This window comes from Magnolia sinica, chromosome 1 (assembly GCF_029962835.1).
Source record: "Magnolia sinica isolate HGM2019 chromosome 1, MsV1, whole genome shotgun sequence".
Lineage (NCBI taxonomy): Eukaryota > Viridiplantae > Streptophyta > Magnoliopsida > Magnoliales > Magnoliaceae > Magnolia > Magnolia sinica.
In genome coordinates, this window is record NC_080573.1 from 17,893,200 (window position 1) to 17,918,031 (window position 24,832).

The 24,832-nt window shown below is 40.1% G+C and overlaps 1 protein-coding gene and 1 pseudogene across 7 annotated transcripts; one reads left to right on the plus strand and one right to left on the minus strand.

Annotated features, from left to right (window-relative positions):
• Positions 1–951: 951 nt before the first annotated feature.
• On the plus strand, positions 952–24,774 carry LOC131241489 (autophagy-related protein 16-like). Of its 7 annotated transcripts, none has more exons than XR_009169086.1 (4): positions 952–1,354; positions 1,697–1,922; positions 2,929–3,042; positions 3,236–4,039. XR_009169086.1 is itself a non-coding variant. In XM_058240280.1 (4 exons), the coding sequence occupies exons 2-4, from the start codon at positions 1,774–1,776 to the stop codon at positions 24,674–24,676; spliced, it is 459 nt and encodes a 152-aa protein (XP_058096263.1). In that variant the 5' UTR covers positions 955–1,354; positions 1,697–1,773; the 3' UTR covers positions 24,677–24,774. The 7 variants fall into 7 exon arrangements, 3 of the variants coding, with proteins under 3 accessions (XP_058096263.1, XP_058096266.1, XP_058096257.1); XM_058240280.1 differs by adding an exon at positions 24,643–24,774 and having other exon boundaries at positions 955–1,354; positions 1,697–1,848; positions 2,929–3,278; XR_009169084.1 differs by having other exon boundaries at positions 958–1,354; positions 2,929–3,134.
• LOC131241455 (G-type lectin S-receptor-like serine/threonine-protein kinase At2g19130) lies at positions 5,710–8,617 on the minus strand (annotated as a pseudogene).
• Positions 24,775–24,832: the final 58 nt, after the last annotated feature.

Sequence of the window (24,832 nt, forward strand, 5' to 3'; positions counted from 1 at the left end):
TAGGTGGTGGATTAAAATAGGAGTATGGAAGCCTACTTGTAGGAATATGATACATAACTACATTGCAATGCATAATTTATCGCATGGATGTTAACAATAGGAACAATCACCACAGTTACTGGCGAATCTCAAGTTCTTCATCAAGAGTGTTGAGGCTATCAATGGGAATAAGACATTGATTCTTTTTTTCTTTTTCTTTTTTGTAAAATTGTCCTTTTATTTTCTCTGATTTTCGGAAATTATCCATATTCCGTCTTCCAAGTTGTACGATGACTTCATAGAGAGTGTTGACAAGTTGCATCTATCTCAAGGCTTTCTATTTAAAAGTGCAATAGGCAATCATTCAAAATAATGGATATTGGTGAGGATGTTTCCAAGAATTAGAGAGATGGGTGGATGAAGTGGGGATTTATCTCTGGAGTGTATGAAAAATATGAGAAATTCTTGTAACACAGCTTGATGTGTTTTGCTGCTGCTTAGGACAGCATGGGGAGGAGGTGTTGCAGAGATGAGGATGTTGAGATGAGTGTGTTAGAAGATTAACAAGGACTGAGGCCATCCAAAGTAGACTAGGGGTGGTCCTTGTAAGAGAGAAAATGATGGAGAGTAGACTGAAACGGTCCAGCCATGTGCAAAGAAGGCCACCAGAGACGGCCTTGGTAAGGAGTGGACTTTGGTAAGGGTCGAACTACCTGAAAAGAAGATATGAGGAAGACCTAAAAGAACTTGGATCAAGGAGGTGAGAAGGGATACGAAGGCTTTGGGTCTTGGATAGTACTGATTGGTTGAATAGCTTTTTTTATGACAATGGTTATTCGCCCTAATGCTCTTATTGATTTTTAGTCTTCTTTGGCCCTTTGTGAACATGACAATCGTTGTTACACGACAACCATGTTGTAACTCGGTTCTTTTCTCGAAAAGCTGAAATTAACTAGTCAGTAGACTTAAAAAAAAACTTTCCTCAATATTGTAAGAAATACATTATTTTTCTTTTGAAGCTAAAAACATCCAGCTAGATATTGAGGGAAATGATTGGAAAATATTCTAATCCAATAAAATTTGGATTGTCTACTATCCTTTTCAATCTGTCATGGTTAGTCTTTTATGCTTCAGTGGAATACAGTTTTATTTATTTATTATTTCATATTGTTTTGATTGAATTGATTCTTACATGCATGCAGGGCTTAGAGTGGAAGGAGAAAGGAGAAGAATCTTCAACTAGAACAATGTCTCTAAGCTTAAAGACATTGTTTGAGCAGCTTGCAGTGGAAGTTGAGCCCAGTACCTCAGAAGCATTGGATCAAGAGAAAGAAGAAGTGTTCCCAGATTTACCAAATGAAGTTACCCAAGCAAGGTGGTGTTCGTAGGCATGTAGCACTGTCACAAAGTCTGGATTTCAGAAAAGCTCGATAAGTCAAACATCTGTGGTTGTTAGAAAATTCAATAAGAAAAAAGTATAAGGCTGATTTCAAGAAATTTTCAGAGGAAACAGGAACAATACAAATTTTATGGATTTTTCTGGTTCTTTCTTTCTCTACTGATTGAGCATTCAGGAATAATGATCAGATCACAAGTTGTTTGCATTATTCATGTGAATTTTTAGTAGAAGCTCATGAATTTTCAAAAAAGAGAATTTCAAATGTTTGAACTCGCCCCATTTTGTAGACATGTAAGTGACATATTTCTGATTTTTCAGTGAACAGCATGATCGATCAAGACCTATTCCAAGATTTTGCAGGGGAGAAAGCTCCCAATTAAGGGAGACTTTAGAAGATGATGGACCGATTGATAAGCAAGAACCAGATAATCAAAGCAGAAGGAGGGGAGGGCACACTAAAACCCAGAAAGGTAGAGCTAAGAAACAGATGTCGACTGATCAAAGGATACCTTTGTAGATGCCGGATTCAAAATGGTTGATTCAGGTGTGTGAATTTTCAATTCATGTTAACCATTAAGATTCATACTTGTGTCATAAATCTTTATAATCCCTAATCACATGAATCTGCATTTCTATTTGTATCAACCATTCAGATTCATGTTAAACTAATAATTCCATTTCATGTCTTTGAGATGAATCTGCTCATATGAGAGTTGTGTAACAACGTGGCAAAGAGATGGTGCATTCTGTACTCCTACTGGGAACCAATGTGGTTTCAATCATCAACCCATGTTATAGTTTTATTTTATTACAAACTGCATTTGGATTATATTCTTTTCAATCTTCTGAAATTTGCTTGAAATTTGAAGAAACGTGGCACATCTACACTCGGCCACGTTTCCATGTGACACATGAATGCAAAATCCAAGCTATCCATAATGTGAATCCCACTCTATAGATGCCCTAGCTAAAAAATTGTGCCAAGTCACTTATTTATGTGGGCCACAATGTTAGAAATAAATGGACAGCTTAATATTGTTCTTTTCTTCTCTTTTTGGCTATCCACTTCTTTTTTCTTTTTTGTTTCTTTCCTTCTTTTTTTTTTGGACAGGTAAGCTTGGCTAGAACCTGTGACCTCAATGTTGAAATCCAATGTTTCTCAATCTATGATCCTTGTGATGAAAAGTATGCCCTGGTTTTTGGACAACTTCTAAAATGCAGAAGCTGTGTGGCAGCTTCCATATTGATCCAGTGTGCCACAATGGCACATGTTGTGGAATCTAGATGAGCTTCCTTATATGCTCATGTGGGATCAACAAGCCTTGCTCTGTTTTCTTGTATATTTCTTTGTGGGGCTTGAGTCACTCTTTTGCTTTGCATCTCTTGCTGGGCCTTCTCATATCATCAAATTCTATTTTTTCAATGCATTCATTTGGGAATTTCATCATCCGATGTGGATTTTCTATATCTCAGTGGGTTTGCTAACTGGTGTGCCTAGAAGGAGGTAACTGCTATATTTCAACTAATTGTACTTCTGATTGCACTTTCAGCCTAACGCAACGTACAAAGACGAGATAGATTGGCTCAATGGCAACAATGAAGATGACAGTGTGGTTCATGGTGGATTCATCTGTTCATCTATTCCCTCTGAATACAAGCACAAGGTCAACGCCCACGAAGGTGGATGTGGTTCTATACTGTTCAATTACGATTCTGATAAGTTAATTACTAGAGGGAAGGATGGAACAATCAACATGTGGGACACAAAAACAATGACATTGAGCAACACTCTTTTTGCTTGCTGTGGTTCTATTAACGATCTTGCAATAACCCATGATAATCATTCTGTTATTGCAGCAAGCGGCTCGAACTTGTATTGGTTTGGTGTAGGCTCTGGTAGGATCCTTCATACACTAAAAGGACACACAGATAAGATCTGCACCGTTGATTCTTCAAGGCAGTATGTGGTCAGTGCTGGTCAGGATCAAAGACTAAAAATTTGGGACATACAGGGTGGTTACTACAACACCACTGCCTACTTAGACAGCAACTGAAATGCGCTTTGCAGTTGCAATGATGGAAGGATCCTTTGGTCAGCTCGTGCCAACGGGAAGCTTTGTTTGTGGGGTACAAATACGGCATGGTGTATCCATGAAGTTGCCGCTCATCACAGCTCCATCACATCAATCTCTCAGTCTGGATGTGGACGCATTTTGTTGACGAGTGGAAGGGACAATGTGCACAAGTTTTTCGACATACGAACCTTCAAAGTCTGTGGCAAGTTTAGAGTGAAAGGACATAGCTTGGCATTAAATCAGAGTCGTTCATGCATGAGCCCAGATGACAATTATGTTGCAGCGGGGTACGCCGATGCATCTATTTATGTCTGGTTGAGATTAAAAGGGGAGACAGTGGGTACCTTAACGGGCCACACAGCTCCTGTTCTTTCATGTTCGTGGAGTGGGCTGGGAATGCCCCTTGCTTCTACTGATGAGAATGGAACATTATGCATATGGACATGATAGTTTTCATTTTTCTTGATTTTCCATGTGGTAATAACTGTAATAAGACATTTGTGTCTTATGTGTTTCCCATTATGCCCTTTCTCAGTGGCATTATTTTATCATATTATAACTTCAACGCTATGTAGTAATCAAATTAAGGGAAGATCTGTTTTAATGAGTAATGTCTTAATGTCTTCTTCCTCTTCTTTCTGATGCATGAATGGAGTTTCCTGTATTTACATTTTATACACTGGTGTACCCATAAATGACTATAGTATGCTTGTGTTTTCAATTTATGCAGCTTGGGCTCATGGTTTTGAGATGGAATCATTGATATATGGTCCCCAACATGGATGGCTACTGTTGCATTTCCTTGCAGTTGAATGTGGACCATTGCTGTATTTTCTTTCTTAATAGGTTATTTGCTGGCGACCAATTGAAGGTTTAGGATTTTCACACATAGGAGAATTTTGGTGCTTGGGCAGTCCACTGTGGCCCATCGTATTAATGTTTGGATCACTGAAGCATTGCCCCCACTTGTACGACCCAAAAACCTGGAGCATACTGTAGATATTCTCAGATTGAGTTTGTATCAAATTTCTGTTTTTCCATGAATCTACTTTATTGGAGGTTATTCTAATGGTCAAGCATATAGAGACATTGATGCGCCATGAACTCGAATACTGGGATGTGTCACAGCGGCATTCACGCCATACATCATCCGAGAGAATTATCAATGCTGCTGATTTGGCTCTATATTCGATATGAAATGTTGGTTTCAAAGCGTCTACGCCATGATTTCAGTTTGAAATGACGACTTCCAGAAAATGGTTTGCATTCTGAAAGACTTTTTCACATTCCATCAACAGATTTTAGGAGCATGCACAACATTTTTTCAACTGTTAGTAGGATCTTCAGAGGTGCAGGTATGCATACTACCCTGAAGCTTTAAGTTTGTACAAGTTGAGCATAGATCTTGGTGATCCAACTGTTCATCTGATGGTTTCCCATCATGGATAGAGATTTGCCAAAAATATCCCTGATTGGAAGATCCTAACCTTCCATTCTTTTGGCCTTTTCCCATTGAATGTGGAAGACTATGATGGAAGCAATTCAAGTAAGAGGAATCATCAACTTTCTTTCTTGTCATCTATCCGATTTCCATTTCCAATCGAAGAACCTGGATAAACTTACCTATAAAAATGCAGGTTTTTAATCTTGGTTGAGAAGACCTCATAACGTCGAGTAATTGGTATGGTAAGAGAAGACGTCGGCATCTATTTTTGGAGAATTCATACAAGAACAGATCATGACAATAGGACTATGATGATTGCGCAATATATAAAACCCAACTAACATATCAAAGCTGCAGCATCCATAGATATACAAGCTTGAATGAAAAGAAGCCCTTCAGAAGCTCTTATTTTTTATATCAATCTAACTAAAAAGCTGTGTTTGCTTCTTTTAAGCATAATTGCATCCCAATGGAACTGAAAAAGGCAGCAACTATTGCAAACATTAAAATTATGGCTGGGGAATTATAGGATCCCTCTCTTCGGCAAAGGTACAGTTTGTTGAACTGCAAACTTCTGTACATGTGGGTAAGTTCTGTGATCCAAACCATTAATCTGATAAGACATTCAGCTAATATGGAATGCCTTGAAAATCTTCCAGATTGGAAGATCATAACCTTTTGAAAACAATGGCCCCACAAAAAGAAAGCTAAGAGACATCCCGTATTCAATGGATTAGAGTGTGATGATCAAAGGAATGGAATTCGAAATGGGAGACTTTTCTGTTGTCCCCCATCCAAGGTGAAGCCAATCATATAAACAGTTTGGCTCATTGAAAAATGTCACCACGTGTACGGAATCCTGCATGTCAGTAAACACTACATTTGTTGATGATCAGGGCCTTATAATTCCTCATTGATTTAAATGGAAAGTGAAAAAAGAAAAATTAAAAAAACAGCAAATGGACTAGACAACTGTATGCATTTGCTACCCTTATCTTGAATAATGGTGATTCATCCACCATACACATGACATAAATGGACTATGGAAATCAATCCAGATTGTCCAAATCATGGGCCCTTTTAGGATGGAGCATAGCCAAAAGAAACCACACTGATTGGATTACCAGACCTGATATTATCCATTGAATGCTGAAGCTGACCATTTACTTTTAACCATCCAATTGACAGCCACCAATTTAGACAGATCTTTAGATCGGTGTGAACTCTGGCAATGTATGCTCTCTGAAGTGATGAGTCACCACCAAGGAATGGTGGATACACTCTTGGTAATCTATATAACCCTTCTATCAGTGTAAGTTAAGTTACTGTCTCATTGTCTACAAGATTTTGAAGAAATCTCGGAATTGGCGGCACACTTACCTCTAATACTCCCTCCAGAATTTGAACAACCTGACCCATTGACGGTCGAGATGCCTCGTTCTCTTGAATACACCAACAAGCAACTCTGCAAGCTCTGTTGAGTTCTTCCATATCAGCATTACCCTCTAATCTGTGATCTAATAAGCAGAGGACATTACCTTCTTTGATCTTGCCTGCTGCCCAAACAGGGAAATAAGAAGCCCCAGAAATTCCAGAATGCTTGATGTTTCTATTTCCCCATACAAGTTCGAAAATCATCATTCCGTAACTGTAAACATCAGCTTTTGCTGTTATAGCTACCCCATGAATCCATTCCGGTGCAAGATACCCTATGGTTCCTCTCATGGTCGTCAGTACTCAGCTGAAATCCCTGCCGACGAGCTTCGCCAAGCCGAAATCCGCCACTTTCGGACAAAACACAGCTTCCAGAAGTATGTTCTCAGGCTTTATGTCGCAATGTATTATGCATTCTCTGCATTCCTCATAGAGATAAGCTAATCCTTTAGCAGTTCCGAGTGCAATTTGATACCGCGTCTTCCAGTCTAAGACATCGGAATCCTTCCTAAACAGATGAGAATCTAAAGACCCGTTTGGCATGAAATCATAAACCAGCAACCTTTTACTGCCTTCAGAGCAGAACCCATGAAAGCGAACCAGATTAATGTGTTGGATCATCCCAATCGTGCTCACTTCTGACAGGAACTGCTTCTCCCCTTGTCTAAGGCCTTCCAGTTTCTTCGCAGCTACAACAGAAGAATCCGGCAAAGTCCCTTTGAAAACAGAACCGAAGCTTCCTCCTCCTAACTTCTCTGTGAAATCATTGGTTGTGCTTCGTAAATCTGTATACCTGAATGCAACCAAAGAACCAGTAACCGCTGTTGATGCACGATTCAGTAATTTCCTTTGGCATCTCCAAATTATCACCAAAACAATGACAAAAAATGCTACCACCCCAATGATGCTGCCAACAATAACCCCAATCGCCACTCCCTTATTAGCTCTAGTGCTCCATGCTGCAAGATGGAGATAAAGATCACTTCCTTCAACATCATTGTTGGATAGTTGTCGAAGATTCAACAGATCTCCATTCCATATAAAACGCCCACTACTGTTGTAGGCATAAGCAGTACAAGAACAGTCATCGAAGCAAGCTAGTTCACATTCTTCAGCTCTCCCTACTGTTAAGAATTGTGGATTTACAGGCAATCGCATGTTGGGTATTGGAAGAAACACATCGTTTTCTCCACCAATGGAGCTGTTATCACTGCACTGCAAATCAGTCTCCCTTACACACCAGCCACTACAGTCCTCCATTCCCCAATCTTTCGAAGAGCACAGGCGAAAACCCTGCAAACAGTGACAGGAGGGCAAGCTGTTTGCATTACACACACCGAAAGATCCACAGGAACCATGAACCTCACATTGTTCTTGTGGAAGGACCCAAAACCAAGTCCACTTCCTGTTGTCCTTAGACCACATCGATTGCTTCAACTGCCCTGACGTGCTCATCACTGTTCTTACAATTATGGAAGCATTACTACAGAGAAAGGCGAAGTTGTTCTCGTTTCTGTTTGTGATGTAACTGAAGCTGACCCAGTCTATAATTAGACAGTAGCCGCGTGCTCGCATTGAAGGGAAGTAATTACGGTTCCATATACCACTACTCCAGTACCTATAAGAATCATTCTGCAGCATAAAATACTGATTGGTTCCATCTTGTTCTATCTGAAGAGAGAAGGCACCTGGAGCAGGATCTTCTGAATTCCTCCAAGAAATAAGGCGCTGGCGTAGTCCAGTGATTTTGTTCAATCCAAATCGTTGACCAGGTAGCCATGTATCAGTTGGGTGATCAAAGCTATGCCAAATCACAGCAGACGAATTGGACACTTCTCTCAGAACAAGATTTCCAGCATCGAGAAGGACAACAACAGTGGGATTTGAGATTTTAGAGGTTGAATTCGACGACCGAGTTGGGATTTTGGTGTGGTTGATGAGGACTAGATTTCCATCTTGTTCTGATATTTTTAGCTGCGACGAAGCATCAGGAAGGGGTGTTTCTCTGTTGGCCACCCAAACGATGGTTTGTGGGAGACTTTCTTGAACCAGATGCCTATATAGTATTTTTGGGAGTGGCCTGGTGTGAAGAAACCCAGTTCAAATTTGCCACCTTTGGAGGTTATGTTGAGATTTCCAGAGAGAGGTTGGGTTAGAGAGATGGTATCAGCTGCCATGGAGAAATGGATCTTGAAAGTGAAGGAGAGAAAAACAGCAAGAAAGAACCATGGCCTGCTTGTGGTTTCCATCTTTTCATGAAGAGGAGAAGAACAGACAAGAAAGATATAAGAACAAGAAGAATAGGAAGTCTTAAATGGAATTATGGATGATATTTCCTGAGCGGAGAAAATTAATTTTGGTGATTTTGATTTTAAAATGATTGTGAATGATAACCTCTTTTGCGTCTTGGCTCAAGGGAGGAAAACGACAGTTAAATACCGCGTTTTCCACTGTTTGGGTATTTCCAACGAAATTTCGGAGAGAGACAAACGCCGCGTTCGAATTATGGTAGTCCATAGGAAATGCTAAATCTGTAGACACGCATATCAAAAGGTGAGCTACGAGTGCCGATCATTTTGGATCCATGCATCCCTTTATCCACTTGAAGAAATGAGTTTGATTCCTGCATTGATGCAATGCATATAACTGCAGCAGATCTCGACCGTGAATTTTTGATGTTGTACGCAGGAGGAGCACGAAAAGCTGTCCTTCCCCATTTCTTAGGCTTGATGCCATTTTAATCAACCAACATTGGAAACTCAAGTCAATAGAAGAAATTTCAGTCTCAATCCAAACACCCAGAGTTTATGGTTAACTGACTCCATTTTTCAAACTTAGACTCCAATTTTCAAACTTTCGTTATCATTAGGTAACAAACACGGCCCATTCCTTATGGAAGCAGATTGGCTAGTGTACCTCACACCATTTATATAGCTGCTTGTATTGACGTCAGCAAGTTCTGTGGGTCTGATCATGAGGTATGTGTTATATCCAAACCATCCATACATTTGGCGAGCTTGTCTTAAGGCTTCAGGCGAAAAATAAGATAGATCTAATGATCAAGTGGACCACAGTGCAAAAAGCAGTGGGGGATTGAACGTCTACCATTGAAACCCTTTTTGGGGTCACGGAAGTTTTGGATCAATATGAAATTTGTTTTTCCTCTTAATTTTGGTCTTTGTGACCTTATGAACAGATTGGATGGAAAATAAACATTATGGTGGGCCTTACGAATTGTTTAACGGTGAAAATCATTATATCCGCTACTATTTGTAGTGTGGTCTAGATGATCTTTGGATATGATTCATTTTTTGGATTCTGCTTAAAATAGATGAACGGTGTAGATATAATAAATACATCACTGTGGGGCCATGTAACTTTGATCTCCTTTGAATTGTTCCAACAACTTGAAGCCCGAGGAGTGTCAGTGATCGTCTTTGCACAACATGTACATACAGCAGCTATATAGCTGGTGTGTGGTAGCCAATCCGCTTCCTTGTCCCCACAACTTTCCGTGGTGTGGTCCACTTGAGCTTTCTCATTTTTGGTTAATACCCTAAAATGATGGGGCAAAATAGAGGGACCTGGTGGATATAACACATACAAAATGGAGGGCCCAAAAACCTTTGTCACGTTCACACAACAACTATGCAATTAGCCCTAAAAGCTTTCATTGGAAGTTACTTCAACGAAGGTAAAGCAGTACTTTATAAAAAAATGTTTTGGCTTAAAATCACTTACTGCATCTTGTCAAAATTACTTGCCGCCTTCGCCGCATACACCACCCCTGAATTAATTATGTGATTAATTTTCATTAAGAACCTTTTTAAGTGTGTTAAATGAAAATCCAAAATAACATATTAAGTGGTTGAAATCTGATTTTAAGATTTCAGTGACATATTAAGTGGTAAACAAACAACTCCATAGTCCCATAATTATGCTTCCGTGGCGATCCTAACTTTTAAATTTTAAATTACTAGCCATTGAAAATTTCCTTTGTTGTAAGTGCCACCTTAAGATGGAAATAGTCAAGACCATTTGTTCAACGTTCTTTCATCACGGTAGCACGTACACCATGGATTCCACAGTTTGGGTGGTTCAGGTCACACACGTTGTAACATATGTTTGCACCCCACTTGTCATGGCCAACTTCAGTGAATAAGATGTTGCCATGTGTTGGAACACTAGTACAAAAACTAGGAAATAATATTTATAGAGCGCCGAGAGATCGCAAGGAATTGAATGATGCCTCTGTTGAAGACGTGTGTTACACCAGGATTATAACGCTAATGACATACACACAACTGAAACTCTAGGGGCACTCATTCTCTTAGTGACACGTGTGTCATGTTGGGATTATAACATCAGAGACATAAGCACGACCGAAACCCTAGAGGCGGTCATTCCGCTAATGACACATGGCCAAAAGACACAAATTACATAGACAGAAAGCACCTAGAGAGCATGCATAATCTAGAATAACCCTAATGGCGATGATATCTAGAGACACATGGTAAGATTTAATTGGTCACACACACCCATGGATCACTAAGGGGTGCACTAAGTAGAGAAGGCTATCTAAAATTGGAGATATAAGTATACACGATAATGTAATTGTTGACCTGCCACTTCTTAAAATAGAAGCATATCACGCCAAGGCTGCTAACTGATTGAACCGTTGATCCCGAAAGCCAAGGGACCATATGCAAGGCCATCACCTAACATAAGTTGATAAAAAGCAGCAGAGAACAAAGAACTCTAGGCCATTGCCAATTTAGATACAACAAATCTCTTATTTAGCTCAATGCTATCTATCAAATCTTTTTGTCCAACATGGACATTTATCTTAGCATAACTTAGCCTCTCCACTGCAACAAGTCTGGATTGATTAGTGTAGCTTAGTTAGGCCGTCCACTTCTCTCTAGTGAATTGCAGCAGTAAGTTGGAATTAATTTAGTTCCGTCCATGACCTCAAAAAAGGTGAGAAGAAAGGATGAAAATGATGGAAAAGAGAGGGAATTAAAAAAATTGAAGAAGAAGAAGAGGAATTTGGAAAGAAAGCGGGAGAAATTGAGGTTTTTGGGCAAAAAATGGCCAAAAATAGTTTTTAAAATGGAAGGAGGAGGTGAACAGATGGACCACCGGTCTTATTACTTCATACTGCTGTGATTGAATTGATTGTAATGTCCATGTAGGGCTTAGAGTTGAAGGAGAAAGGAGAAGAGCCTTCAACTAGAACAATGTATCTAAGCTTAAGTACATTGTTTAAGCAGCTTGCAGTGGAAGTTGAGCCCAGTACTTCAGAAGCATTGGATCAAGAGAATTAAAGAAGTGTTCCCGGATCTGTAAAATGAAGTTACCTGAACAAGGTGTTGTTTGTAGCACTGTTATAAAGTCTTGATTGTTGGGGATTTGTACTGCGGAATCACACAGATCTAGATCTAGGATAATAATCTAATAATGTCAAGCAATCACAAGAGAACACAAAGATTTAACGTAGAAAACCCTTGCGGGAAAAACCACAGCACAAAGCGATAGAAATCCATCATGAAATAGAAATTACAAGAGAGAGGACTTACCCGATTTGAACAACCTCAAATCTCACCCTTGCTACACCCTTTGATAACCCTAGAACCATTTAGGAACCCTTGGAAAAATTTTAGAAAGCTTTAGAATATCTTAGAATAGCCCTACGGACCCATATTTATAGTTTAGGAAACTCCACTTACGCACCTAGTCCGGAAAAGTCCGGAAACCGCCTCAAATTTACGCAGTCTGCACAGGATCTGCGTAACCTCAACTGGTCGAAGGATGGCCTTGACTGGTCGAGCAACCCGCTTGACTGGTCGAGCCATCCCCTCGACTGGTCAAGCAGCCCGGACACCAAAAAACATAGGTCGCTGGACTTTCAGTCGAGCAGGCCTCGACTAGTTGAGCGGCCCACTCGACTGGTCGAGTAGTCCACACGACCGGTCGAGCGACCCAGAAGATTCAAGACATCTTCTCTGACAACAATCTCCACCATGTCTGCAATCTTCAAACGTGTAGCTCCTTGACCTCTTCTCTTATCTCTACATCACATCATAGCTTCAATCAATGCTTCTCGTGCACACTTCATCCTTCTTTTACGCCATCGCTAAGCCCAGAGAAGTTGCAGAGAACTTGAACTTCTTTGTAGGAACGACCTTGGTGAGAATGTCTGCTGGATTCACGTTGGTATGAATCTTCTCCAGTGTTACGCCTCTTTCCTCAAGCACCTGTCGGATAAAGTGGTGACGAACATCAATGTGTTTAGTACGTGAGTGATAAACAGAATTTTTAGCCAAATTGATAGCACTCTCACTTTCATAGTTAACCGGCACGGCCTCCTGCTGAAATCCCAATTGATTTATCATGCCTCTGAGCCAAACACCTTCTTTAAACGCTTCCGTCACTGCCATATATTCTGCTTCGGTCGTGGAAAGAGCCATCACAGACTGAAGCTTCGACATCCAACTGATTGCTCCACCCGCTAGTACAAACAAGTATTCAAAAGTAAACTTTCTGGAATCCACACTGCCTGCGTAGTCGGAATCCACTTACCCTACCAACTTTGTCCCTATTTTCTCAAAAGTTAAGACGTAGTCTTTCGTACCTCGAATGTATCGAAGTAGCCATTTTACCGCTTCCTAATGTTGCTTGCCAGGGTTTGACATGTATCTGCTCACAACACCGACTGCCTGTGAAATGTCTGGTCTTTTACAGACCATGGCATACATTAAACTGCCAACCGCATTCGAATAAGGCACATGAGACATAACCTGTTTTTCCTCATCTGATTTAGGACATTGTTCTAAGGAAAGCTTAAAGTGAGCCGCGTGGGGAACGCTCACCGGCTTTGCTTGGTCCATCCCATACTTGATCAATACCTTTTCAAGGTATTTTGCCTATGATAACCATAGCCTGCTCTTCTTCCTATATCTATGAATATCTATGCCGAGAACCCTCTTTGTAGCCCCCAGATCTTTCATCTCAAATGTCCCTGATAACTGAGTCTTCAGTACATTGATTTCAGACATATCATGATAGGCGATCAACATATCATCAACATACAGTACTAGGATGATGAATTTTTCATCACTCAATGTCTTATAATAGACACAATAATCATATTCACTCTGAGTAAATTTTTGACTCACTATGAAAGAATCAAATTTTTTATACCACTGCCTAGGCGACTATTTCAAGCTGTACAACGACCTCATTAACCTGCAAACCTTTTTCTCTGTCCCTTTAACTTCGTAGCCCTCTGGTTGCTTCATGTAGATCTGCTCTTCCAATTTCCCGTGGAGGAATGCAGTATTCACATCCATCTGTTCCAGCTCGAGATCGTATTGGGCAACCAGCGCCAACACGAATTTGATAAGTACTTGCTTAACCACCAGCGCAAATATCTCTGTGAAGTTTATTCCTTCTCTCTAAGTATAATCCTTCACTACCAACCTTGCTTTGTATCTATCCTGTTTCCTTTTGAATAACCACTTGCATCCGATTGCTTTTCAGCCCACTGGGAGCTCCACCAGCTCCCATGTATGATTTTTATGTAACGAGTTCATCTCATCGTCCATAGCCGCCTTCCACTTTTTTGCATCAGGCTCATCAAGAGCCTCCTGAATAGTAGACGGGTCCCCCTCATCTGTAATGAGGGCATATGCAATATTAGAATCGTCCCTGTATTTTGCCGGTAACCTGCGATCACACGATGGATTCCTTCTCACAAGTGGCTGCTCCACCTGATCCTGTACCTCTGCCTTCGCATCTGTCTCTGCCTGAGTATTATTTGTGTCAATCTGAACGTCTACGATCACCCTTTCTGGTTCCTCTTGCTCCTTTTGATCATTCTTGCGAAATAAGAAGCTTTCATCGAATCTGACGTCACGGCTAGTGATGACCTTGCGTGTGATCTTGTCAAATAACCTGTAACCTTTTACACCAATGCCATAGCCAACAAAGATATACTTTTTGGCTCTATGGTCTAGCTTATCTCTTTCAACTGACGGTACATGAGAGTAAGCCTCAAACCAGATATGCATAGATCTGAGTAGTCGATTTTCTGACCACTCCATACTTCCTCTAGGATTTTACATTCAATTGTCATTGAAGGAGACCGGTTCACCAAATAACAGGTTGTGTTAATGGCCTTAGTCCATATGTCCTTGCCGAACGCAGCATTACTTAACATGCATCTGGCCCTCTCCAGGAGAGTCCGATTCATTCACTCAGCCACACTGTTTTGCTCGGACGTATGGCACACTGTGTTATGCCTGATGATCCCTTTATTCTTGCAATACTCATTAAACTCAGTGGAAGTAAATTCTCCACCATTGTCAGTCCTTAAAACCTTTATTTTTCACCCGGACTATTTTTTCACCATTGTCTTTCATTGTTTGAATATGGTGAAAACTTCGGATTTATGTTTCATGAAGTAAACTCAAACTTTCCTGGAGTAGTCGTCAATGAATGAAACAAACCATGACGACCCCCCAATGGAAACCTCTGGCGATGGCCCCCATACGTCAGAGTGCACATAATCAAGCACTCCCTTACAAACATATTTTTCAGATTTAAAAGACCATCTAGATTGTTTACCATATATACAATGCTCACATATATCTAAATTAGAATTTTTAAAAACTAGAATCAAACATCGATCAGAAAGTACCTTCATACGCTGCTCGCTCATGTGGCCCAGACGAGCATGCCACATATGCAGAAACGTGGAGTCTGCAATAGCTGTTGCTACTCCACCTGCTGAAGTGCTTCCAATCAACCTGTAAAGGTTTCCGTACCTTTGTGCTCTCATAATCATGAGTGCCCCTTTTGAAACTTTGAGGACACTATCAATACCGGTGAACTTGCACCCTATAGCCTCGATTGCACCGAGAGAAATCAGATTTTTCTTCATACCAGGAACATGCTTGACATCAGTTAGGGTACGCTCCATCCCATCAAACATCTTAATGCTCACCGTGTCAATAGCCACAACATTGCAGGCATTGTCATTGCCCATAAAAACCTGTCCACCATCGCATTCCTTGTAACTGACGAACCAACTCCGATGAGGAGTCATGTGATATGACGCTCCTATATTTAGGATCCACTCATCTGCATGATTGTCGTGAACATGTCCGATCATGGACACAGACAGAACTTCACCACCACTAGTCTCTTCATCAGATGTGACAACATTGGCCTCTTTGGAAGAAGCCGCTAAATTTTCTTTCTTCACTTTTAGGATTTCTACAATCCTTCTTCATGTGTTCAGACAACCCACAATTCTAACACTTTAATTTTCCTTTGCCCTTGCCCTAGGATTATATTTAAGTCTTGAGGATCCTGTACCTCGCTCAAAATCTCTGTCCCTCGTAATCAGTGCATCGGAAGATGCCCCCATGTCGCCATTTAGCTTTCTCATAGCCTTCCCTTGAAGGGCTAAGATAACGGTGTCAACACTTAGGGTTTTATTTGCGGTGCACATGTGTTCCTAAAAGACTCATATGATGCAGGAAGAAAATTCAACAATATACATACATGTTCCTCATCTTTGACCACTTCCTCCATATCTAGCAATTTACATATCAATTTATTAAAGTTGCTGATATGGGCTTCTAGATCTCCACCCTCTACCATCGTGAAGGTATAACACTGTAGCTTCAAGTGTAGGCGATTTTCAAGGGACTTCTTTGCATAGATGTTCTCTAACTTTGCCCACAAACTAGCCACAGTTTTCTCCCTTAAAACATTATAGAGAACCTAATCCATGAGACATAAATGGATAGAGGCTAAAGCATTACTATCAAGGTTTTCTCATTCATCATCTTTCATGGTAGATTTTCGCTCCTCAAGAGCCTTAATCTCGCATTGCTTGGTTAATAAGCTAATCATCTTAACCTTCCATAACTCAAAATTATTTTTGCCTAAGTACTTCTCAATATCAAACTTGTCATTTCCCATTATTACTAATCCTGCAGATTCAGATCTGTACCCCATCAATTGCTTTGATACCACTTGTTGGGGATTTGTACTGTGGAATCACACAGATCTAGATCTAGGATAGCAATCTAATAATGTTAAGCAATCACAAAAGAACACAAAGATTTAACGTGGAAAACCCTTGCTGGAAAAAACCATGGCACAAAGCGACAGAAATCCACTATGAAATAGAAATTATAAGAGAAAAGACTTACCCGATTCGAACAACCTCGAATCTCACACTTGCTACACCCTTTGATAATCCTAGAACCCTTTAGGAACCCTTGGAAAACTTTTAGAAAGCTTTTGAATATCTTAGAATAGCCCTAGGGACCCCTATTTATAGTTTAGGAAACTTCACTTACGCACCTAGTCCGGAAAAGTCCGGAAACCGCCTCAAATTTACGCAGTCCGCGCAGGATCTGCGTAACCTCGATTGGTCGAAGGATGGCCTCGACTAGTCGAGCAACCCGCTTGACCGGTCGAGTCATCCCCTCGACTGATCGAGCAGCCCGGACACCAAAAAACATAGGTTACTGGACTTTTGAGTCGAGTAGGCCTCGACTAGTCGAGCGGCCCACTCGACCGGTCGAGCAATCCACACGACCGGTTGAGCGACCTAGAAGATTCAAGACATCTTCTCTAACAACATGGATTTCAGACAAGCTCGATTGGTCAAACATATGTGGTTTATAGAAATTTCAATAAGAAAAAAATATTAGCATTATTTCAAGAAATTTTCAGAGAAGCAATAATAATACAAAATTTTATGGATTTTTCTGGGTTCTTTCTTACTCTCCTTCTTACTGATTGAACAATTCTGAAATAACGATCAGATCACAAGTTGTTTGCCTTATTCTTGTGAAATTTTATTACAAGCTAATGAATTAAAAAAAGAAGAAGAAGAAGAAGAAGAAGAGAGAATTTCAAATGTTTGAACTCGCCCCATTTTGTAGCCATGCAACTGATTATTTCTGACTTTTCAGGGAACGGCATGATTGATTGAGACCAATTCCAAGATTTTGCAGGGGAGAAAGCTCCCAACTAAAGGAGAATTCAGAAGATGAAATCGAATTTTGGACTGATTGATAGCTAAGAACCAGATACTCAAAACAGACGCGGAGGAGGTTACACTGAAAGCTGGTAATGTAGAGGCTATATATATATATATATATATATATATATATATATGTTGATTGATCATGGGATGCCTTGGGAGATGCCAGATACAGAATGGTTTATTAAGGTGTGTGAATTTTCAATTTGTACTAACTATTAAGATTCATACTTTTGTCATGAATCTTTCTAATCCGTAATCACATGAATCTGCATTTGTATTTGTATCAACCACTGGATTCATGTTAAACAAATAATTCTGTTTCATGTTTTTGAGATGAATCCACTCATATGATGGATGGAGAATTCTGAACACCTACTTGGAAACCAACTACTTCTCGATCATTAACTCATGTTCTAGTTTTATTTAATTGTAAATTGCATTTGGATTGTATTCTTTTCAATCTTCTGAAATATGCTTGAAATTTATTTGAAGAAATGTGGCACATCTACACACTGCCATGTTTCCATGTAGCACAACAATGCAGAATCCAAGCTTCGTGTGAACGGGTAAGCTTTGCTCGAACCTGTGACCTCAATGTTGAAATCCACTGCTTCTCAATCTATGATCCTTGTGATGAAAGGAATGGCCGGGACAACAATGTATAAAAAAGCCGAAGCCTTTTCGACAGCATCGATATTGATCCAATGTGACACATTGGCACGTGTTGTTGAATGTAGATGAGCTTCCTTATATTCTCAGGTGGGATCAAGAAAACCATGTTCTGTTTTGTTTGTTGTATATGTGTTTGTGGGGCTTGAGTCACTCTTTTGCTTTGCATCTCTTGATGGGTCTTCTCATATCATCAAATTCTGTTTTTACCTTGCATTCCCTTAGGAATTTCATCATCTGATGTGTGTTTTCTATATTTAAGTAGGTTTGCTAACCAGTGTGCCTGGAAGAAGGTAAACGCTGTATTGCAAGTAATTGTACTTCTGATTGACTTTCAGCCTAATGCAGTGTATAAGGACGTGGTAGATTGGCTCAACAAAAGCAGTGACGATGACGGTGTTCGTGGTGGATTCATCTGTTAGACGGTTCCCTCTGAATACAAGCACAAGGTCAACACCCATGAAGGCAGATCTGGTTCAATACTGCTTGAAAACGATTCCAATAAGTTAATTACTAGATGGAAGGATGGGACAATCAAAATGTGGGACATGAAAACGGTGACATTAAGAAACACTCTTTTCTCTTGCTGTGGTTCTATTGGTGATCTTGCAAATTGCAATAACCCAGGATAAACAATCTGTTATTGCAACAAGCAGCTCGGACTTGGACCTGCTTCATTGATGCTTCAAGCCACCATGTGGTCAATGCCACTCATAATCAAATTCTAAAAATCTGGGACATATAGGGCGGTTACTGCAACACGACCACCTTCTTAGACAGCAACTGCGATGCACTTTGCACTTGGAATGATGGAAAGTTCTTTTGCTCGGGTCATGCCAACATGAAGCTTTGTTTGTGGGGTACAAAGACAGGATGGCATGTCCGTGAAATCGCCGCTCATCAAAACTCCATCACATTAATCTCTCTATCTGGATGCAGACGCATTGTGTTGATGAGCAGAAGGGACAATGTGCACAAGTATTCGACATACGAACCTGGCAAGTTTAGAGTGACAGGATATAGCTTGGCATAAAATCAGAGCCGTTCATGCGTCAGCCCATATGACAATTATGTCATGGCGGGGTACACTGATGGGTCTATTTATATCTGGTTGCAATTAAAAGGGGATAGAGTGAGCACAATTTTTTTTTAATTTTTTTAATTTTTTTTATTTTTGTAAGTGGGCAGAGCCACCATCTTTGAATTAAGTAAACAGAGTGTACGGACATTCGGGCATACCTGGATACAAAAAGGTGAACGGGTCCTGCCTATCGTATGATGAAAAAAACTACAGAATGGAAGGAGAGGAGGGCCAGGGGAACAAGAGAGGCGGGAGGCAGGGGCCTGCAACAGCAGGGATCAGCTGTAGAGAGGCGAAATCAGCAGCTGCAGCAGATTGGCACAGGAAGAGCCAGCAGCGCCCAGAGATCGGCATTACCATGGTGGCCAAAAACATACAGGTAGACAGCAGAAAAATTGGAACCAGTATTAGCATCGGGCAGGGGCGCAAGGAGAAAGCTGAGAGAAAGGCGGGGCGACAGGGCCAGGAAAATTGGCCTGAAAAACGGGCCAGGGAGAGGCAGATCAACCGATCCCTTGCTTAACTCGATAGTGTCTGATGAGGCCTACCCCTGTTTTGTCTAGGACCATGGATCCTCTAATGGGCCTGGGAAGCTCAGCGCAGTTAAGGAAGAGCTTGTCGGGGGCACCGCTGCTTGCTTCTGCTTAAAGGGCTACACAGCTCCTGTTTTTTCATGTTCGTGGAGTAGGCTGGGAATGCCCCTTGCTTCTGCTGATGAGAATGGAAAATTATGCATATGGACATGGTAGTTTTCATTTTTCTTCATTTTCCATATGGTACTAACTGTAATAAGACATTTATGTCTAATGTGTTTTATATCTTATAAAATCATCGCTATGTGATAATCAGATCTGTTGTACCATCTTCCTCTTCTTTCTGATGTATGAATGGTGTTTCCTGTATTTATATTTTATACAATGGTGGACCCATAAATGACTATAGTATGCTTGTGTTTTCAATTTATGCAACTTGGGCTCATGGTTTTGAGATAGAATCATTGATATATGGGCCCCACCATGGATGGCTACTGTTGTATTTCCTTTCTATTGAATGTGGACCATTGCTGTATTTGTTTTCTTAACAGGTTATTTGCAGACAACCAATTCAAGGGTTAGGATTTTCACACATAGGAGAATATTGGTGCATGGCTAGTCAATTGTAGCCCATCGAATTAATGTTTGGATCACTGAAACATGGCCCCCACTTGTAGGACCTGAAAACCTGGAGCATACTGTGGAAATTCTCAGATTTAGCTTGTATCATACTTCTGTTTTTCCATGAATCTACTTTATTAGAAGTTATGCCAATGGTCAAGCTTATAGAAACATTGTTGTTTCATGGACTCAATACCGGGATATGTCGTAATGGCATTTGTTCCACACCATCTCACTGACCTATTGATGCCGATGATCGGCACTACATTCGATATGAAATTTTGGTTTCAAAGCATTGACAGAATGATTTTCAATTTGAGATGATGAGTTCCAGAAAATGGTTTGGATTCTGAGGGACTTTTCCACATTCTATCAATGGATTTTAGGAGCATGTACAACATTGTTCAACTGTAAGTAGGATCCTCAAAGGTGCAGGTATGTGTACTCCCCTGAAGCTTTAAGATTGTACAAGACGAGCACAGATCTTGGTCATCCAACTGTTCATCCGATGGTTCCCATCATGCCTTCCAGTTCTCAGGGGAGTGGAGTGTCAGGAGACTGGAAGATCTGCTGGTCGACAATCGAATTCCTGCCAGGAACACAGGAAGCAAAGATATGAACTGGGTAAATGGAAATGGAAAAGAGATGTTTCCAATTCCTCCAAATCAGAAGTTTTTTCTACATTCATATGATCTACCAAAGTAGATCAGTTTCTCTCCCTTGTGTCTTTTTTTTACAATCATAGAAAAAAATGCTACTATGTTGGGCAGAGTGTTGTGTTCAGAAATCCCTAATGGCTTCGTGGCCTGACCCACATGCTGCATTTGCGTTGAACTTCATTCAAGTCAAGACCTGCCGGACTGACAAAAATGAAGCTTTGTTCATAAGCTAATCCATTCAATGTCCAAAACTCAGCCTCCCCCATCACCAATAGGGGATTCCCCAAAATTATCCCTGATAGGAAGATCATAACCTTTCATTCTTTTAGCCTTTTCCCATTGAATGTGGAAGGCTATAATGGAAGCAATTTAGGTAAGAGGAATCACCAACTTTCTTTCTTGTCATCTTTCCCATTTCCATTTCTAATTGAAGAACGTGGATGAAGCTTAGGCAAAAGAATGCAGGTTCTTAATCTTGGTTGAGAATATCTCATAACGTCGAGTAATGAGTATGGTAAGAGAAGACGTAGATGTCACTTTTTGTAGAAGATTCATACAAGAACAGATCAAGAAAATAAGACTATGATCATTGCCCAAAATATAAAACCCAACTAGCATATCAAAGCTATAGCATCCATAGATGTACAAGTTTGCATGAGCATCGAAAAGAAGCCCTACAGAAGCTCTTATTTTTATATCAATCTCACAAAAACAAAGCTGTATTTACTTACTCTTACTTTAAACATAATTGCATCCCAAAGGAACTGAAAGAGGCAGCAACTACTGCAAACATTAAAATTATAGCTGGGAAATTATAGGATCCCGCTCTTCGGCAAAGGTACACTTTACTGAACTGAAAACTTCTATACATGTGGGCCATGTTTCTGTATTCCAATCCATTAATCTGTTGAGGCATTCAGCTAATGGGGGATGCCTTGCAAATCTTCCAGATTTGAAGATCATAACCTTTTGAACAATGACGCCACAAAAAGAAAGTAAAGAGATGTTCGTATTCAAAGGATTAGAGTTCAATGATCAAAGGATTGAAATTCCAAATGGGGGACTTTTCAGTTGTCCCCTATCCAAGGTGAAGCCCATCATATAAACAGTTTGGCACATTGAAAAATGTCACCGAATGTACAAGGTGAAGCCCATGACATAAACAATCGATCATGGGCCCTTTTAGGATGGAGCATAGCAAAAGAAACCACACTGATTAGATTGCTAGACCATCTGATATTATCCATTGAATGTGGAAGCTGACCATTTTCCTTTTAAACTGTCCAATTGAGGACCACCAATTTAGACAGATCGTTTGAACAGTGTGATCTCTGGCAACTGCAATTTGACCCATGCATGTATGCTCTGTGAAGTGGATGAGTCACCACTAAGGAATGGTGGAAAGCATTCTTGGTAGACTATCTAGTCCTGCTTTCAGTGTAAGTTACTGTCTCCCTCATTTTCTACAAGATATTGAGGGAAATGATTGGAAAATATTCTAATCCAATAAAATTTGGATTGTCTACTATCTTTTTCAATCTGTCATGGTTAGTCTTTTATGCTTCAGTGGAATACAGTTTTATTGATTTATTATTTCATACTGTTGTGATTGAATTGATTCTTACATCCATGCAGGGCTTAGAGTGGAAAGAGAAAGGAGAAGAATCTTCAACTAGAACAATGTCTCTAAGCTTGAAGACATTGTTTGAGCAGCTTGCAGTGGAAGTTGAGCCCAGTACCTCAGAAGCATTGGATCAAGAGAAAGAAGAAGTGTTCCCAGATCTACCAAATGAAGTTACCCAAGCAAGGTGGTGTTTGTAGGCTTGTAGCACTGTTACTAAGTCTGGATTTCAGAAAAGCTCGATGAGTCAAACATCTGTGGTTGTCAGAAAATTCAATAAGAAAAAAGTACAAGGCTGATTTCAAGAAATTTTCAGAGGAAACAGGAACAATACAAATTTTATGGATTTTTCTGGTTCTTTCTTTCTCTACTGATTGAACATTCAGGAATAATGATCAGATCACAAGTTGTTTGCACTATTCATGTGAATTTTTAGTAGAAGCTCATGAATTTTCAAAAAAAGAGAATTTCAAATGTTTGAACTCGCCCGTTTTGTAGCCATGCAAGTGACATATTTCTGATTGTTCAGTGAACCGCATGATTGATCAAGACCTATTCCAAGATTTTGCTGGGGAGAAAGCTCCCAATTAAGGGAGACTTTAGAAGATGATATGGAAATGGACCGATTGATAAGCAAGAACCAGATAATCAAAGCAGAAGCAGTGGAGGGCACACTAAAACCCAGAAAGGTAGAGGCTAGTAGATGCCAGATTCAAAATGGTTGATTCTGGTGTGTGAATTTTCAATTCATGTTAACCATTAAGATTCATACTTGTGTCATAAATCTTTATAATCCCTAATCACATGAATCTGCATTTCTATTTGTATCAACCATTCAGATTCATGTTAAACAAATAATTCCATTTCATGTCTTTGAGATGAATCTGCTCATATGAGAGTTGTGTAACAACGTAGCAAAGAGATGGTGCATTCTGTACTCCTACTGGGACCAATGTGGTTTCAATCATCAACTCATGTTATAGTTTTATTTTATTACAAACTGCATTTGGATTGTATCCTTTTCAATCTTCTGAAATTTGCTTGAAATTTGAAGAAACGTGGCATATCTACACTCCGCCACGTTTCCATGTGACACATGAATGCAAAATCCAAGCTATCCATAATGTGAATCCCACTCTATAGATGCCCTAGCTAAAAAATTGTGCCAAGTCATTTATGTGGACCACAATGTTAGAAATAAATGGACAGCTTAATATTGTTCTTTTCTTCTCTTTTCGGCTATCCACTTCTTTTTTTCTTTTTAGTTTCTTTCCTTCTTTTTTTTTTTTTTTTTGGACAGGTAAGCTTGGCTAGAACCTGTGACCTCAATGTTGAAATCCAATGTTTCTCAATCTATGATCCTTGTGATGAAAAGTAGAAGCAGAAGCCGTGTGGCAGCTTTGATACTGATCCAATGTGCCACAATGGCACATGTTGTGGAATCTAGATGAGCTTCCTTATATGCTCATGTGGGATCAAAAAGCCTTGTTCTGTTTTCTTGTATATTTCTTTGTGCTGCTTGAGTCACTCTTTTGCTTTGCATCTCTTGCTGGGCCTTCTCATATCATCAAATTCTATTTTTTCACTGCATTCATTTGGGAATTTCATCATCCGATGTGGATTTTCTATATCTCAGTGGGTTTGCTAACTGGTGTGCCTAGAAGGAGGTAACTGCTATATTTCAACTAATTGTACTTCTGATTGCACTGTCAGCCTAACGCAATGTACAAAGACAAGATAGATTGGCTCAACGGCAACAATGAAGATGACAGTGTGGTTCGTGGTGGATTTATCATCTATTCCCTCTGAACACAAGCACAAGGTCAACGCCCACGAAGGTGGATGTGGTTCTATACTGTTCGATTACAATTCTGATAAGTTAATTACTGGAGGGAAGGATGGAATAATCAATATGTGGGACACAAAAACCATGACATTGAGCAACACTCTTTTTACGTGCTGTGGTTCTATTAATGATGTTGCAATAACCCATGATAATCATTCTGTTATTGCAGCAAGCGGCTCAAACTTGTATTGGTTTGGTGTAGCTCTGGTAGGATCCTTCATACACTAAAGGGGCACACAGATAAGATTTGCACTGTTGATGCTTCAAAGCACTATGTGGTCAGTGCTGGTCAGGATCAATGACTAAAAATTTGGGACATACAGGGTGGTTACTACAACAACACTGCCTCTTTGCAGTTGCAATGATGGAAGGATCCTTTGGTCGGGTCATGCCAATGGGA

What these genes read in the sequence shown, in the direction of transcription:
- LOC131241489 (XM_058240274.1), top strand. Translation starts at nt 1,896, where the DNA reads ATGCCGGATTCAAAATGGTTGATTCAG. An exon ending in ATTCAAAATGGTTGATTCAG is followed by an intron (nt 1,923 to 2,928) that starts GTGTGTGAATTT and finishes TTGCACTTTCAG; the next exon opens with CCTAACGCAACGTACAAAGA.